Source organism: Choloepus didactylus, chromosome 16 (assembly GCF_015220235.1).
Source record: "Choloepus didactylus isolate mChoDid1 chromosome 16, mChoDid1.pri, whole genome shotgun sequence".
NCBI classification, from domain to species: domain Eukaryota; kingdom Metazoa; phylum Chordata; class Mammalia; order Pilosa; family Megalonychidae; genus Choloepus; species Choloepus didactylus.
In genome coordinates, this window is record NC_051322.1 from 3,368,046 (window position 1) to 3,385,287 (window position 17,242).

Consider the following 17,242-nt stretch of genomic DNA (forward strand, 5'->3'; position numbering starts at 1 on the left):
GCAAATGGCCTCAGTGCCCCACCTTACTTGGCACACACATCATCAGAGGAGAATCTTGTACTGAAAAGAGGTCCTGGAAATTCACTAATGAGGTCACTACGTTCGTCAAAACGAAACCAAATGTGTGCTTATACATTCGAAATAGCAGGCATTTTGGCTATTGGAATAGTCCAGGGCCCAGCTTCCTGTGTGAGAACACACGCCCAGAAAAGTAACAGCTGCCTTGCAGCACTGAGGCACCCCAGTCTCAAGGAGAAAGCATCGATTTTCTTTGAAGTTCACTGAAAAACATGCTTCTCAAGCAGCCAGGTTTCAAAGGCACACACCACGTTTCTCCCTCAGCCTGGCTGTTGGAGGGAAAAGCATGTGTTTCGGGGTCCCTCGTTACTGAACGACCAAGGGGAAGATTCTTCAAAACTGGGCATATTAATTACATATTAGGAAAACCTACCTGGGAAGCAGATGGTTGGCAGAGACAAGGCTCTCCCTACACAGCTCTGGACTGTTCCAGTCTGCTACAGATTCTTCTGGCACCTCATCTAGAAACCTTAGGTTTAAAATAACCAGGATCTTTGTAGGGTATAAGTTCTCATCAGCATCAAAATTTGTTTTGGAAAAAAGAATAGACCTAAACTCAGAATGAGAGAAATGGATTAAAATGATAATGCACAGGAAAGGCTATCCTATCTAACTAAACAACGTAGCTGTTTGCATTTCGTTTTGCAACTTCGGGGCTTTGCAAGGACCTTGCTACTTTAGTGCATTGTCACTAGCTTCCAACGTACCAGCAGCATCTGGGAAAGACCAAAGAATAAGCGTAGGTCAATACATCACACTGAAGCACATCTCCAACAGGCTTTTTAGAAAACAGCATTGCTACTGCATTTTTAATCCCTGCATTTCTGTGCCTAGGAATCACAGGAGCGGCACCCTCCAAAGAAGAGGGAGGGGAACAGCCTTGGGCCAGGAAATCCCTCTCCCCCACCCAAGTCCAAATGCCACCAGGGGCGCCTCTTTGTGCAGCTTTCTGGATTCACACACACCGAGCTGTCGGCATCTGAGTGCACACACACATCGCGTTTGCAAGGGCGACTTCAAGTTCCACAAATCACACCAGGTATTATGTTCAGGATACAATGTTCCTGCTGCTATATCTGAATAAAGTGCAAAACAATTGCTGAGCAAACACACATCCTTCTCTTTAAAATACTCCCACACACACATACACAATTTCTTTCCCTTGCCACCAAATATTTAAAGGTGATGGTTCCCATCCTTTCCAACAATTTTCTCCCATTGTGTCCAGAAAATTCTTTATACCATTGCAAATGTAAACGCTGTTTGCTCTAGGACTATAGTTAGTAAAATAATAATAATAAAAATAACAATAATAAATTCATGAGCTAAAGAAGTAAACATGCCAAAAGTTTTACACTGAGTTGGGTTCTGTTGATGCAAAATTTGACATTTCTTATGGAGTCCTGATTTGGCACAGTTGTAAGTTACACAAAATCCTTTTTTAAAAATCTCCTTCCTTTTGTCTCCTTCTAAAATATACAAAAGTCTTGCAGTCCGATAATTACTTTTCTAATACAGTGTAATTTAAGATTTTCGTACCATGTTCTCATTGTAAACATGAATAAATATAAAATGATCATGAAAATGATATTTGAAGTTCAAATGATGAGTTTAACCACAAATTAACATTTCCAGAGGGAATAACATTTGGAGAAAATGCACATTAAAAGTTACAGATTTACTGATTCAAGCTCACGTGTGTATAAGATAGGACATTGCGAGATATACTCATTATTGTTTCGGATTTCTTCAAGCATTATCTGAGTCAGACATTTACTATGCTTTAACCATATGGTGTGAGCATCACTGTACGTGACTTACTACGTGCTGGCTAATCTTCACCCCTGTAGAAATGATCTATACCTCATTTTCACCATTTTTTAAAATTCTCTCTTTGGAGTAGGTTTTATTCAAGGAATAGCTAATACCTTGGCAAAGCACATATATAAAATCTTAATGCCCAGTTTTGTTCTTCAAAACTCATCTACAGCATCCGTTATGAGAAGAGTTGTACTTCGTGCTTTCGTTCTGATTTTATTTAGTTAGATCTAGAAAGCCTAGATCTCCGGGACAGTGTTAACTTATAACGCCAACTGCTAAGACCCCAGAGTCAAGTCAAAACTGTGTTTACCTGCTGTAAGGAACTTTGGCCACCTCTCAGTCACTGACAAAAGCAGCACGTCTTCAGAAATGCTGTACACTATTTACAATTGGAAGCGGCTGTGATCCATGCAAATAAACTCAAGAAAATCTTTTTTTCCACTTAATAGATGGTGTCTCTATATAGATGGCCAAAAAGTAAAATAAAATTCAGGTGAAACATTCATGGTACGTTCATGACCAGACTTTAAAACACATACCTTACAATATCACCACTTCTCTTAAAATCGAAGAATTAAAATATAAATTATTTCTAAATAAATTTGCCTCAAATGTAGATTGCAAATATTCCTGACCGTATTTATGAGGCTGATACTTATTCCATGAAGAATTAAACATATCTATAGAATTCTATTAAACCTTCTTCTGTAAGATATATAAAATTATGTAGCCTTTTCTTTTGTTTCTGAAATATAATTTGGAATTAAAATATAAATCAGTTTCCCTAAAAATAAAAATAATAACCTTCACTAAACCTAGGAATTTCCAAAATGGAGAAATACTTTCTAACACCACGGAAATTAATGAAAATGATATGAATTACTGTTGGGGTAACAAACTGCAGTCTGACTTTGTAGCTCATTGTACGTGTGTGCATGTGTGTGTGTGTGTGTATCTGGTCCTCATTTACGGAGACTCAAGTTTGGGAACACTCTACTACATCTGATTTCACACGTGAGTGCAGTTGGTGGATGGAGGGGTATCTACTCGACTTTTGTTCTCTTTAGCATCACTGAGAGGTGACTCATGGCGCAGGTGGCACCTGAACACCTGCTTGTAGGCCTTCCTGAAGTTCTCCGAGAGAAACGCGTAGATGATGGGGTTCACGGAGGAGTTGCTGTACGCCAGGCAGTGCGCCGTGATTCTGAAGAAGAAGGAGGCGGGGGTCAGTGGGAAGACTCCAAATTCAGCCCAGAGATGGATGATATGGTGTGGTAGCCAGGAAATTCCAAAAACCACGACCACAACCAGGACGGTCTGGGCTGTCTGGTAACAGGGAGGAGGACAGAGAGGAGGGGGGAGGGAAGGGGAGGGGGGGTAGTGGGGGAGGGGAGGGGGGGGCGGAGGTGGGGAGGGGAGGGGAAGGGGAGCATGGCAGAGGAGAGGAAACAAATGGAAATGTGTCAATCACAACAGAAAAAGAATCCACCGCTTTTAAAATACACCCTCAGATAATTCTATATACATCTTCATGGGACCAAGTAAAAGATACTAACTCTCCTTTCAGTGCTCACCTTCACTCGCAGTCTTTTTGTTCCAAACCTCCCCAAGGCCTGTCGTTCACCTCCGGGGTAATAATTTTATGATGTCTGCGAAATGGCGTGTGGATGGTGGAACGTGCGCTTTGAATCGCGGAAATGAAAACACATGAAGATGAAACACTGCAACTTCAGAACGAGTAAACCTCCTGGCACGTGTGGGCGCAGCTGTGGCGCCCGCGCTGGGGGTGATGCGCCCAGGCCAGCCCCTGCCCTGCCCCTGCCCCCCGACGGCCCGCGGAGCTCCCCGGGACGTGCCCGGTCCGGACGGGCCCCGCCAGCCGCTTCCACCGCAGCCGCGCTCTGCTGCCCTGAACCAGGAGCCCCGCGGATCAGCGGCGGGTCCCCGAGTCTCCTGGGAGACTCCCACCGGGCGGGCGGCTGAAGGGCCTCGGCTCCTGCTGAGGTGTTGTTTGTGGACTTTCCCGCTGCCCGGGTCAGGCCTGCTGGGGACACTGGGAAAGGCCAAACCATGTAACTGGCCATTAACGGAAAACTCCATCTATCTGGATTCAGACAAAAGACGGTGACCATTTTTATTAAAATGCCTTAATTAAGGGCACCTAACTTTTAAAACTAAAAAGTACAAAACAGCCAGTTGGTTCCTTCCTTAAAAAGATTGCTCTCCTCCAACAAGGTGGTTCCAGAACCCAGCAGGCCCTCGAGAACCTCCAAGTAGCTCCAGAACCAGCATAGGTGTGGACGGAACTCACTGGCACGGATGGGCCACTGTGCCATTCTTTCCGTTCCTGCGAGGGCCCCGTGATCCTGGGGCTACAGGTGAGGCCACGAGAGGAGAATAGTCAAGCAGAGAACGTCCCACGGCTGGATGGCCGAGCTGGGGCTGGAGGCCAGGCCGCCGAGCTCCCCAGTCCACCCCCCTGCAGCCAGGGCACAGCGAAGGCTCATAGAATGTGCCGAGTTTCCCCCAACCCTCACCAGCGCCGCTTTAAAACCAAGCTCTGTGCAGGTGCGTGGGCCACCAGGCCCCGGCAGGCAGCACTGGTCTCCATTCTCTAATTCAATCGGGCGACGACGAAGCTCAGTCTCCCACACTTGCGAGTGCTTCTGCGCCCAGCTCACTTTAGCAGGGAGGGGAATCTGCTAGAAAGAGGCGTCCTGAGGCCAGTGGAGAGCCAGGCCCCTCGGCCCCTGGCCTGGAGGCTGGGATCCCCAGTGACTTCTCCTTTGGAATATTTTCAGCAGATGTGCTTCAACCCGGGGAGGGGACATGGGGGCCTGGACCCAGAAGCTGCCGGTGCTCTCCCTGGCACTGCTTGGACCTCCAGGAGGACATCCCCGGCCTTAGCATCCCAACACTGATGGGACATCACCCACTGGCCACTGGTCTCTTTTTTCTTCTATACAAAAATAATCGTGACTAAAATGGGTACTTCAACCCGATAGTGGGTTTTATAAGGCGGTCAGTTTACATAGAAAAGCCACTTAGTGCATGGCACCCACGGCAAACAAACAACCTGCTGGCTTTAGCAGAGAGTGTGCACTGGCGATCCACTTATTCTATTAGCGTAGGAGCAGTGCCAGCTCAGATGACTCAGTCAAAACCATCTCCATACACTCATATCTACAAATAGAACAGAAAGCACAACCTCTTCTTTCTGAGACAATAAGGCCATCTCTATACTCACAAAATAAATACTCCTGGGTGTTCCATTCCGTCCTTTCTTTAAGGAATCTTTACTAGATGCAAAGTACAGGACAGAAATAGTCCCCAGCGGCTTATCGCTGAGACTCCTGTCTTATCAAGATGCGCAGGGCAAAGAGCAGTGCCATGAGGAGGTGCTGCTGACAGGGTGTTTAGTCTGTGGGTTAACTCTTTCACAAAGTCCTCTGCATTTTTAGCGATCCCTCTGGTCTCCTGAGAAACCCAGGCAAGGGTCCTGTCTGTGAGGCTACCCACACAGTCGACCAGTAGCCCTGACAGTGGCTGGATTACTGTTTACAGCGTAAACACCAGGATTTAACGGGTGTACACACAAACGGCATCATTGGTCTCTGGCTGCTCCTGGAGGAGAGCAGCCCAAGGACTGTAAGGGCCGCCTGTACTTGAAGCTGGGTATGTCCCAAGTTTGCTGTTTCCTCCACGGTTCACCCAGCACCTCAGTCAGGCACAGCTGCCCGTCTCTCGGCGGGTCTCCGAGTCTGTGCGCTGCACACAGGCCCTGAGCGCAGCGATTCAGGGTAGCGTCAGGTTGCAAAGCTGCCGTGCACACGTTTGCCAACAGCAGGTGATTTTCTTCTTTCTCCCTCAGCAAAGGATGCTTGTAAGCCTCAAAGCCAGAAAAGGGAGAGTAGAAGGAAAGGAGCGTAGAAAACCACATCCCTTCACCCATTGCTGCTTCCAAACTGTCAAATGCAGAAGGCCACGTGCCCAAGTACATCAGCCCCAATTCAAAGACCTCACACAGTAATGAGTGTTTATTCCAAGCCTGGGATTTAAACTGAACAGGGATCCCTCCATCTCCCATCACTGAGTAATTTAAAAATTCAGACTTGGTTGGTAGGGGTTTTTAGGCATTTACCCATGTAAAGCCCCAGGGGTGTTAGGAGAACCACCAATGGGTTACACGAAAGCCACAGCAAGGGTAAAATTATCTTACCCTCCTAAATTAGATGATCAAAAGGTGCTTCACTTGATACTGGAAGCCCTTAAGGCTGAAACATGGTTTTTTCTCAGGAAGAGATGGAAAGGCGGTTTCCAGTGCCCTTCTTGCTGAAATGTCAGAATGCAACACAGACAATGCCCTCTACAGAGAATGAGGCTGATTGGTTTTAAACTTCTTACATTTCATTTCTTACAGGATCATTTGCCTCTGTCACAGACAGAAGATATCCAATATTTGTGCTCCTCCCCTCATTTGTCCATTTACAGGGTAGAATCACAGTATTATCTGTGGACGGAGAAAAGGTCATCATTTGAAATAATGCTCTAAATCTCTACAGTAATTCTTATCATGCTCGAGATGGAGTCCTTTATAAACTTGGTATCTTTTTGCTCCTTTTCTTATGCTTTAAGTTTCTGAAAAATATTAATCTCTGTCCTTTGTGTAAGATGCTATTTTTCAAATCATCAGAGGCATCTGTTCTTTCTTCAAAGAATTTTATCCATGTCTAATGGAACTTAGTAGGAGGAAAAAAGTGAGTAAATGATGAGAATGAAGAAAAACATTTTGTAAATTATATAAATGACAGCCAAAAAGCTTGCTGGATTACTTCAAGCCAGAGAAACCAGAAAAGGCAACTGTTAAAAGAGTCGAGTGCTTTGTGGGGCATCAAGAGGTCTCTAATCCAATTTCCCTGCTAGAAGCAACTGGCAGGCAGGGTTTTCTATCCCATTCTGAAGGCTCCCAAGGACTAAGGAACCTTGAGTAGTGAATGATCAGCCTTGAGTCAGAGAATGTGTCTTTATGTCTAACAGAGCAGGAGCAAAATATTTCATCAAACACAGGACTATTACGACTATTACAGTTCTTTCTGCATGGAAATCACTTTCTTCTTTTGTTTTTCCTCCTAAAATGGAGAATAGCTGTTCAGCATGTTTAACAGGAAAGGTCTAATTCTCTACCATGTGATTTTCTAAGTCTTAGGGGGAACGCGACATGGCTGTTGGGCAGGGCTGGGAACGAGTGGCGTTGAAATGAAGAAACCATGAAAAATCTACATCACAGCAATTCATTACTCATCAAACATTGACTATTTATGTACCAGCCACAATTTCCTGTGCTGAGACCAGGGGGAATGCCCCCAATGACTCAATCAACCCCCTTCAAGGAATTTGCAGTCTCTTCTTGCTTTTGAGTCTAGCTCTATCTTGCTTGCTTTCCTTCCTCTTGGATCTCCTCTCTCCCCGTCCTTGGCATTTCTCTCCCTCTCACCATCTCCTCTCCACTGCCTCTCTTATTTCGTTAACTGCCTCTTCTCACACCCTTGCACCTCTGCCCTTTTTATTTCTTGGACACACAAATGCACACACATACAATCCCACCATTACACTTCATTTGTTCTTTGCAAATAAATAAAAGAGATCCGACATCTTTTCAGTGGCTACTGAGGGCTAGAGGGTATGAGAATGGAAGAGAAAATGTTCTTCCTGTCTCCAAGGCTTATTATAAGCTAAACCTTCTCCCATGGCAAGAATGAAAAAGGGTAATATATACATATATACATAAATTATATATATACTATATGTATAATATATATGTATAGTATATATACTAGTATACATATACACTATATAGGGGATATATATATATAAGTGTATATATATACTGTATATCCGATATATAGTGTGTGTATATAGATATATACTAGTATGTATATATAAGTGTATATATATACTATATATCCCATAGTGTGTATATATACACTATATATATTAATTTAAACTACAGTATAAATATAAATATAGTATAATTTATACTATATAAATTAATTATATAATTAAAGGATATTTATATATACACATACATATATATATATACAGACACACACATATACACTATTAGTAAACAAAGCAATTGTTCAACTAACCACTAATTTTTAGGTCTTTCTTACTGGAAAATAAAATAGAAGCTTTTATAATCATTTCCCTTCAGACTTATTTTCATTCTTTTGATCACTTAGTCCTTCTCTGGGATTGCACAGTTTCCCTCCAACACCCTTGCAGACACGGAGACTCACACTAGTCATAGCAGGCAGATGCCATCCAGTGAATGTGGATGCTCCTGTTGGGGAGCAGCCTGTGCCCTGTCCGCGGCACCCCCTCCGTTTACGGTCGGCACCCCCCTCCCCGGCCGCCAAGCACCCCTCCCACCAGCAGCCCCCGGGACTGACCCATCGTCTCCACTACTACGTTGGCTCCTGGATGGAGCCAGCTCCCCCTGGATCCCGTGAGTGCGCTCGGCCGGCTCAGGGCAGGTGTTCCATGGATAACTCTCCAACCGAGCGTTCTAGAAATGTGCCCAAGGGGAAACTGCAAACCATTTCTAAGATTCTTGATAAATCATTTTCTTGGAGATGAGGAATGTGGCTCAGAGGAAAACCTGAGAGAGACTACAAAAACGGAAAAGCTCCAGCATACTGGCCTACCACTGAAAACAGAGGAGGGAAACACCAGGTTTAGGGTGTATTCTATGCTTACAACTTAGCACTTGGTCAGCTTTAGTGAGGGGCCCAGAAACCTAAAGAAGCCAAGACCGTGAGAATTCAGATGTAAGGGAGGTTCAATGAAAGGAGGCCGTGAGGTAGTCTAGTTATATGTGTGGCGTTTATCCTTAGGTGGTTAACCTATAAACCATATGACTGGACTTCTCACACAAGCTAAGTTTTGCTGCTAGGAAGAGAAAGTCTTAATTTTTGTGCTTTTTAAACAATTGTCTGCCATTGTCATCTACTCCAGGAAGAGAAGTGTTTTTAGCCACATTATTTATTGTTTATAACAAAGAAAGTCAGGAGGAGCTGTCTTTTTTTTAAGTAGAATTCTTAAAAGTAAATACAATTATAATTTCTTCAAATTATGTCACAGATAATAAATATTTAGAAGGAAAAACAAGATATTTTAAGATTTCATTACTAATATTTGTGGGTAAAAATGTCTGGTTAGAATCTCCTCCTCCCTAATCATATTGTCTAATAATCTCATTCTACTTTCTGAAATCAGAAATTATGTAGATATTATCTGGATAGGAGTTAAATTAATCCTGATTTGTAAAATAGTTTTTCCTCAAAATGTGAAATGCAATAAATACAAATTTATTTGATATAAATATCAAAGTTAGGAGCTTTAGCATTCATCAGAAGGGACTTGTTTAAATCAGAATTTACTTGGCAAGAAAGACAATAAAACAAATGGGCAGAATTCCCCTCCAAGCTTCCTCCAGGCTTTAATTAGCTCCTCTTTGGGCTGAAAGAAGCCCACGTCTGAGTGGAAGACAGGATGGAGCATCTGCTCTTGGGGCTCCAGGGAGTGATTATAACCACTTTCCCTTGAAAGATAATTAAACCAGGGCCTTCCAGAATCACACCAGAGACCGTAAATATAAAACAAAATGAATATAATTTCACACGTTTCAGCAACTCTGGATTCTGTCCTAACCATCCTAGAACACGCTTCCTAACGAGACTCAGAATCCAAAACGTGCACATTTACTTGCCTCCCCAAACTTCCATCTATGTGTTAGTGTGACAAACAGGCTTATTTCAATCATCAGTACCAAGGACTCTAAATTTTATAGGCATTAGGTGAATGTGAGGATAATTAAGAATAAAAATAAAGTCAACAAAATTACATACATAAATATAAGATATATATTTTCTTGAATATCACCTTTTTCTTGGATGCTTCTGACTTCTTTGACATGTTCTTCAACTTCTTGTGCAAATGATTGAGGACCTGAAAGACACAGAATAATAAAATCAGTTTACCACACACCTCACAATTCATTGTCTCTTTTGCATTGATAATTATTGACATTCTAAAATGGTGACATCATTATTTGTGAAATAATTTAAACAAAAATATGCATTGAGGGAGAAAGCAACAACCAGTAGGAATTGACAAATCTGTCTGCTTTTCCAACATTCAGGGATGTGGTGGGTGGGACAGACACCCATCCAGAAACTTACAACTTACCCCTTCAAGTTCACCTTGTGATACCCACAGAGGAGACTGGAAGGTGCCGGAGCGTCAGGCTCTGGGCTTTGGTCCAGAAGGAGCAGCATGGCTCCCCACTGATGCATCCAGATCTATCTTCCTTTTGCCTTTGTAGAGCCTAGGATTCTACATTTAATAATCATCATATCCCTGCTACACATCTGACATGAAGCTAGCCCCCAAATACACAGAAAAATCAGAGGAAGCACCTGCCCTGACGGAGCCCGTGTGGATGCAGAGTGGAGGAAACAGGGTGAACGGAGAGAAGGAAATCGCATTTCTTCGAGGCAGCCATGCTGAATGGAGCCCGTGGGTCGCCTCCACTGCAGATCTCCAGGAGGCAAACAGCTCCTTTGACTCTTTATTCAAATCCTACCGGCCGTGCTGTGCTCTTAGACAACAGCCTCAGTGATGACTATTAGACCTAGCCAGGTTTTACACTGATGTCCCTGTCAGTGAGTATTCTCGAAGATACACTGGCTTTGGTAATTAGAGAAACAATTTTGCCTATTCTTGTCAGTTTAATACTCAGGAGAGGTGAAAATCTTTGGATACATATGGGAATTTCCAATATTAAGTTGGTCTTATATAAGACTACTAACCCTAAGAACTGGTATTTGATCTCATTTTCATATCGCAGCTGAGCAAAAGAAAATTTAGCTTCTGGATGAGTAAGAGCTTTAGACAGTCTGCAGATGGCCGAGCTGAGTGAAAGAACTAGAGCCAAGAACCAGCTACTTCGTCTCCCTCCAGCACCACAGCATGGTAATAATTAATCGAATTGGACTTATTGCAAAAATCTGGCCCACCCAGCGGGAGGCAGCGGTGTCCCTGGACCATCAGCCACAGCCCAAGAGACCACATCAGGCAGGTACCCCCCTCATGAGCCCTGCAGCTAAGCACCCCCCACTGCCAACCCCAAATTCCCACCAGACTGAAACACTTCTCACTTCCTAAAACGGCTCAGGGCCATCTACAAGCCATCACTGAAGTGGAGGTCTTTTGCAGGCAACAGGAGCACTTGGGATAAACATCAACACTGGGGTTGCTTGCTGTTTTGACGCCTGAAATTGAGGTACCAACAAATCAGATGAAGGCAAAGACAGAAGAAGAGCTTTGGCAGGAGCAGAAGAGAACATGTTTCAAGGAGAAGGAAGGGCCCTCCTGGGCAGGACAGGGGGCCTCAGTGGACCACCAGCAGGAGACCACAAGAGGACAGTGGTCCCTGAGAACAAGGGAGCAGGAGGAGAGAACAGAGGGAAGGCTGCACTGTACCGGCCCCAGGAGGCACCTGGAGACAAGGTCAACATGGAAAACTCACAGGTTTTCTCCTGGGGCAGCAAATGAGGCTGGATCTCTGCTTGGTGACTTCAAAACTCCTAAGGAAATGGGCTGTCATGGATTGACCAAGAAAAGGCCACCCAGGCCTTACTGGACTCTGTGTCTCTGCCACAGCCTGGACGCTAATAGCTTACTGAGAAATCACAACACGCCCTGACGAAGGCTGCACTGTCATGGTAAGTCATGGCTGCATCTCCTCAGAAGACCAGAAAGCATTTCTTCCCCATCCTATGCATCTAGAGGGTGCGAGCAGGAAGGCGCCCGTCAAGCCTGAGCCGAGGCAGCCCAGCCCTCCGACATACCCGCTGTGCCAAGACATTCGGCGATGTGGGCACGTCTAGAGTTCACCTCCGTGTTGGATGGAGGAGGGTCCGGTCAAGAACTCACTTCAACGGGAGAGAGGAGGAGCCCAGCTTTGTACAGTTCCCCATGACAGTGGGGAGGGGCTTCCCAGTAGAGCAGAGGGTCACAGCCCAACGGGGCCAAAGGAGACACCGGGCATGTTCAGAGGCAGGAGCATTTTATTCAGGGCTTACTTACAAGGGAAATGGAAGCCGGTCCATTGCCCTGAAATCAGGAGGGCTTACTTACAAGGGAAATGGAAGCCGGTCCATTGCCCTGAAATCAGGAGCTGCTCTGCATGGCGGCAGGTTCAGAGCTCAACGTGAGGATGCTCCTCACTTTGGGGGGTGGGGCTGAACAAGCTGGTCATAAGGGCTTGACATTCCAATGGGTTGAGAGCATGAGGTGGGAGCAGGGTCTTGAAAGGTAGGGAGGAGCAGAGGATTATAGATTATCTTGTAGATGACAGTTTCTCAGGGAGTCTCAGGGAGGAGGTAGTTATAGACTACATTTAGCACCAGAGGCCTAATTTTACAAGGAGAGTAGGTCAAACAGTAACTGTCCTAGGCCAAGCAAACTGCTGTGTGCACAGTTGTCAAGGCACCTGGGGAACGCCCTGGGCCCGGGGCTCCCACACACAGGGTCCCCATCCCACAGGCTCCTGTGGGCTTCCCAGGGACAGCCAGATACAGAGAAATCTGAGAGAACAATTTCAGAAAAAAATTTGTAAGATTTTGGGAACAGAAGGATGCTCTGGTATGCAATTCCCTTCTTAAACTTAAAACTGAAAAGAAATGCACCTCATCCCAGCTGCCTTCTTAGCCACTGGGGATCTTTCATCTTGGCTCTCAAATCTGGATCCCAGAGAAACAGCCAGTCCTGAACCTAACACCCAAATTGCAAAATCCTCAACCTATACAGCTCGCATCTACGATGATCAAACCAGTAAAAGGAATGTGAAATAACTTGTTCCAACCATCAACTTGGACCATGGAGTGAATTTGCAAGTATTATCTTGAATTCCAAAGATGTTTCCAGTTACACTTAGAATCGACTATTTCCATATAAAAAAATATCACAATGAACATGCACTGACTAAATTTTAAGAACTATTTTAAAATTTTGTCCCATGTATGACATTTGTAAACTCTCAATGACAGAAATGTAGCCCAATTTATTCCTTCAAGTTTACTTGTCATCCCAGTGAGGAGATTTGAAGCTATTTTCCTTAAAGACTTTTGAGGTAAAAAGAAAGAGGATGCTTCAGTCCCAATCAGAACCAAACTTTTAAAAGAATCATTCTGGTCCCAAACTTGCAGCACAGAACACCCGGGCTTTTCCCTCAGGGCCCTCACCAAAGGGCTCTCCCTCAGGGGACTCAATCCCTGGGTTAAAATCTTTCCCGAATGTGTTGAAAGGGGTAGTTTAGGATCATGTATGTCACCAGAAGGAAAGCTAGAGGTTAAAATACAGGAATGTATAAAACTGTGATTCTTGTGGTGGACAATGACTGTTTTCAACAGTATAGATATAAAAAAAAGTTCTTTCATGAACTGGAACAAATGTCCAACACTATTGCAAGGAGTTAATAATAGAGTGGTATATGGAAAAAAAAATGTTCCACTGTAAACTATGGACTATAGTTAACAGTAATATCTTAATATTCTTTCATCAATAGTAACAAGTGTACCACACCAATACTAGGGGGCCAATCATAGAGGGCGGATAAAGGGTATGGGTTGTTTTGGGGTTTCTTTTATATTTTTTAGTTTTATTCTTCAGAGTGATGAAAATTTTCTAAAACTGTGGTGATGAATGCACAACTTTGTGATGATACTGTGATCCATTGATAGTACACTCTGGATGGATTGTATTATGTGACTGTATCAATAAAATTGCATCAAAAAAAAATCTTTCCTGAACCATTTAGTAGCTGCATAATCTTGAGTCAGTTACTTCATTCCTCCGAAGTCAGTAAAATAAAATAAAATAGCGGCCATGGTGCGAACCCATCAGGATGTTGTGCAGATTAAACAGGGTTACTGTCCTGGGTGGAGCTGACCTTTAGCATTTGCAAGAGACTAGGTGAAAAAAAAAAAGAGCCATTTTCCAGATAACTAAGCTAGTTATTTCAAAATCCACTATTTGTATTCTTTCTTTATATATAACCCTCTGAATTCTTTCAGATGATATTCAAAAGTATTACCATTCAAAATACAGACCCCATACCACATAGATGATAAAGGAAAGAAAACGCAGACAGCTTACACATTTGGCAGGAAAAAAATACTTTGTGAGTTGAAGATGTTGTTTCTCACATCTCTAGTTATCCATGGTGGAAAGACACAGCCTTTTCAGAAAGAGAATGAGGGCAGCAGAGAGAGAAGAAGTTAGGTTGATGGGAATTTCAGAATCTAGTTACAAAGGAGTTTGTCTAACCAGATGACAGGGCAGAAGAGACCATGTTGGGGGGGGGGGTCAGAGTTCACTCTCAAAATCGTTAAATATGTGCACTATTTACTCAAGTACAGCCAATTGTTTCAAATGTCACTTTGGGTCAGTATAAAATCTTCAAAACCCAGTGTTGTTAATGAAAGTGTGAGTTTGCAGAGCTTTGCAGGACTCAAGGGAGGATGAAAACCAAACACACCCCCACCCCCACCCCCACCCCCACCCCCACCTTCAAGGAAGGCGCCTGCAGCTGAAATCAGACCCGAATCAGAAGTGTGTCTGGCTAGACTTAGACCGCAATCACTCAATACTCTCCACAACCTTTCTAAAAAGGACAGAGAAATACAACAGCTCCAGCTTCTTTCCACTCGGAGTTCCCTGGAGACGCCAGTCAAGCCTGGGACGAAATACTGTTTTACCCCTTGGGCTTTTAAAGTTAATCTACTGCGTAACACGAATTCGGCGGGGGCCCCAGCGCAGAGCTGACGAGCGGGAGCGGCGGGGACCCTCCACCCAGCCAGAGGCTCGGATCCACCCAGCGCTCCCTAGGGCTCCTCCAGCCCCGCCGCGTTCCTTCCACTGCGCCGACAGGTCCGGGTTTAAGAGATGCTAAATATTGCAGGGTTTTCACCAACACAAGCAGCCAGAGCAACCTCGGGGCGTAAGGGCTGCAAGTTGCGCAAAAGAGGGGAAGGGAAAGTTGTTCTCCTGGACACCTGGGAAGCGGACTGTAAACTTTCCCCAGAATTTCTCAAACCCCAAGTTCCTTTCTTGTACATTCTCGGACAAGCAGAGCAAGCCCAAGCAGAAGCGAGGGCAAGCTAGCGCGGAGAAGGTTCTCCATACCAAACCAGCCCAGAAAACAAGGGGTGAGGACGCGGGGGGCAGAGACGGCTGCGGAGGCCGAGGACGCGCCTCGGGCACACAGCCACCGCACACAGACCCCTCCCTCCGCGCCCCTCGCCCTCTGGCTCCAGCCTCGCGCCCCGCGCCCCGCGCCCCCACCTTGGCGTAGCAGAAGCAGATGAGCAGCAGCGGCAGCAGGTAGCCGAAGACGAAGGTGCACACCACGTAGGCCTTCTTGTGGCGCTGGTTGGGCCACAGCTCCCAGCAGAAGGTCTGGTTGCTGACGTTGCGGTGGAAGAGGCGCTGGTGGTAGGCGACCGGCGAGGCCATGGTGATGGACAGCACCCAGATGAGGCCCACGCCCAGCAGTGCGTTGCGGGACACCCGCAGCGAGGAGGAGCGCCGCGAGTGCACGATGGCCACGTAGCGGTCCACGGACATCGCGGCCAGGGTGAAGATGCTGACCAGCATGGAGACGGTGAAGAAGTAGTGGATGAACTTGCAGATGAAGGCACCCAGCACCCAGGTGGGCAAGGCGTACACCGTGGCCTGGAAGGGGATGCAGAAGAGCAGGTAGGCCAGGTCGGCGATGCTCAGGTTGAGGATGAACAGGTTGGTGGTGCTGCGCGGCTTGCCCGGCTTGCTGCGCGCCAGCACGGTGATTACCAGGCTGTTGCCCAGCACTCCCAGCGCGAAGATGAGGCCAAACGCCACCAGCGTGATGAAGTTCTCGACGCCTATGCCGAAAAGCGGCCTCGGCTCGCGGCTGCCGGGCTCGGGCCCCGTCGCGTTCCCCTCGCTCAGGTTCCCCGCCGCCGCCAGCTCCATGGCCCGCGGGTGCGCCCCGGGCGCGGGCAGGGGGCACCTGGGGAGGGCGCACGGTCAGCAGACGCGGAGCCCTAGCCCCGGGCAGGGAGAGCCTCCTGATGAACGCGGCCCGGGGCGACCGAGCCCAATGACACCGTCTCTGTTGCGGGGCGGGAGCGGGAAGTGGACCTCGCGGGACGCGGGACGCGGGCGGCGGTCGGGGAGTGCTGGGAGACCTCTGCCCCGGCGCCTTCGCCGGCTGCGCAGCCACGGAGCCGCGAGCGTGGATGGACTCACCGCTCTGTCGCGGAGAAGGGAGAAGAGATCCCTCGGGTGGCCTTACCGCCTCGTAAACCTTGCTGCCGGTGGGCTCACGCTCCTAGAGTGGCTACGGGTGGCACCTGTTGCTTCCAGCCTCTACGCTGGCCGGGGCGCGGGCGCCCTGCGGGCTTTCAGCCGGGCCCCCGGCCGCAGGGCGCGAAGAGCTCTGCTCTTCCAGCGCCCCCGCGCTGCCACCTCCCGGAGGTCAGCAGCTCCTTTCCCCTCCCGGTTCTTGCAGGGGTGGAAAGCAGTCTGCAGGGCGAGCGCGCTCTCTTTCCGTTGTTTCCCGGCGGCTGGCAGTTGGGTGCTCTCTGCTGTCACTGGGAGAGGTAGTGCGAACTCAGCGCACTTCGGTCCGCGCGCCCTGGGTGCCTCCCACGTCCCCGGGAAGTCACAGCGTGCGAGGAGGGACTGGACGAATCCTAACCGGGTGGGTCGCCGCCCACCTTCTGAGTGGGATGAGCCGCGCGCTCCTCTGCAAGGCGAGGACCTCCTGGGTCTCTGCCGGGGGCAGTTACTGGCCCGAGTGAGCGAGGGAAGCTGGGCGCGCTCCCGTGCGCGCTGGGCAAGGAGACGACAGTGTGCGCAGACCTTCCTGATCCTTCGGTATTGTTCATCCTGGTTCTGGCTCCGGGGCGGCCCTCGGCGGGAGCGCCTCCTGCCCAGGGTTGGCGGTGTCCATAGGCAAAAAGGAAATGCCCCTGGGCCTGCTACCTGGAGTTTTGGAAAACTCTCTGCTTAATCCCCACTCCCACCCACCTCACTGCCACGGAGGAATTAAGCATGAAAGAAAAATGAACAGGCAGTTTGGGTTGTCGTTTTAAACGTTTATGAGAAGATTAAAGAGAAAGGAGCTGTGTTTACATCATTCAGCTTTAGATCATTTTTGCCTTGTTATTCATCTGAGTGACACAAACAGAAGTTCTGACATATGCAGTATTTGTCAACTGAAAGAACCTGTTTA

General features: G+C 46.9%; 1 protein-coding gene across 3 annotated transcripts; it reads right to left on the reverse strand.

Moving 5' to 3' along the window:
* Nucleotides 1-208: 208 nt before the first annotated feature.
* Nucleotides 209-16,769, reverse strand: GALR1 (galanin receptor 1). 3 transcript variants are annotated; one of them, XM_037805997.1, is made up of 6 exons: nucleotides 15,310-16,769; nucleotides 9,844-9,909; nucleotides 3,002-3,225; nucleotides 2,210-2,357; nucleotides 452-1,154; nucleotides 209-347 (listed from the first exon to the last, which is right to left on the reverse strand). In XM_037805997.1, exons 1-4 carry the CDS (start codon nucleotides 15,976-15,978, stop codon nucleotides 2,342-2,344), a joined length of 975 nt encoding a protein of 324 aa, XP_037661925.1. In that variant the 5' UTR covers nucleotides 15,979-16,769; the 3' UTR covers nucleotides 209-347; nucleotides 452-1,154; nucleotides 2,210-2,341. The 3 variants fall into 3 exon arrangements, with proteins under 3 accessions (XP_037661925.1, XP_037661926.1, XP_037661924.1); XM_037805998.1 differs by lacking the exons at nucleotides 209-347; nucleotides 452-1,154 and having other exon boundaries at nucleotides 1,700-2,357; nucleotides 3,002-3,103; XM_037805996.1 differs by lacking the exons at nucleotides 209-347; nucleotides 452-1,154 and having other exon boundaries at nucleotides 1,700-3,225.
* Nucleotides 16,770-17,242: the final 473 nt, after the last annotated feature.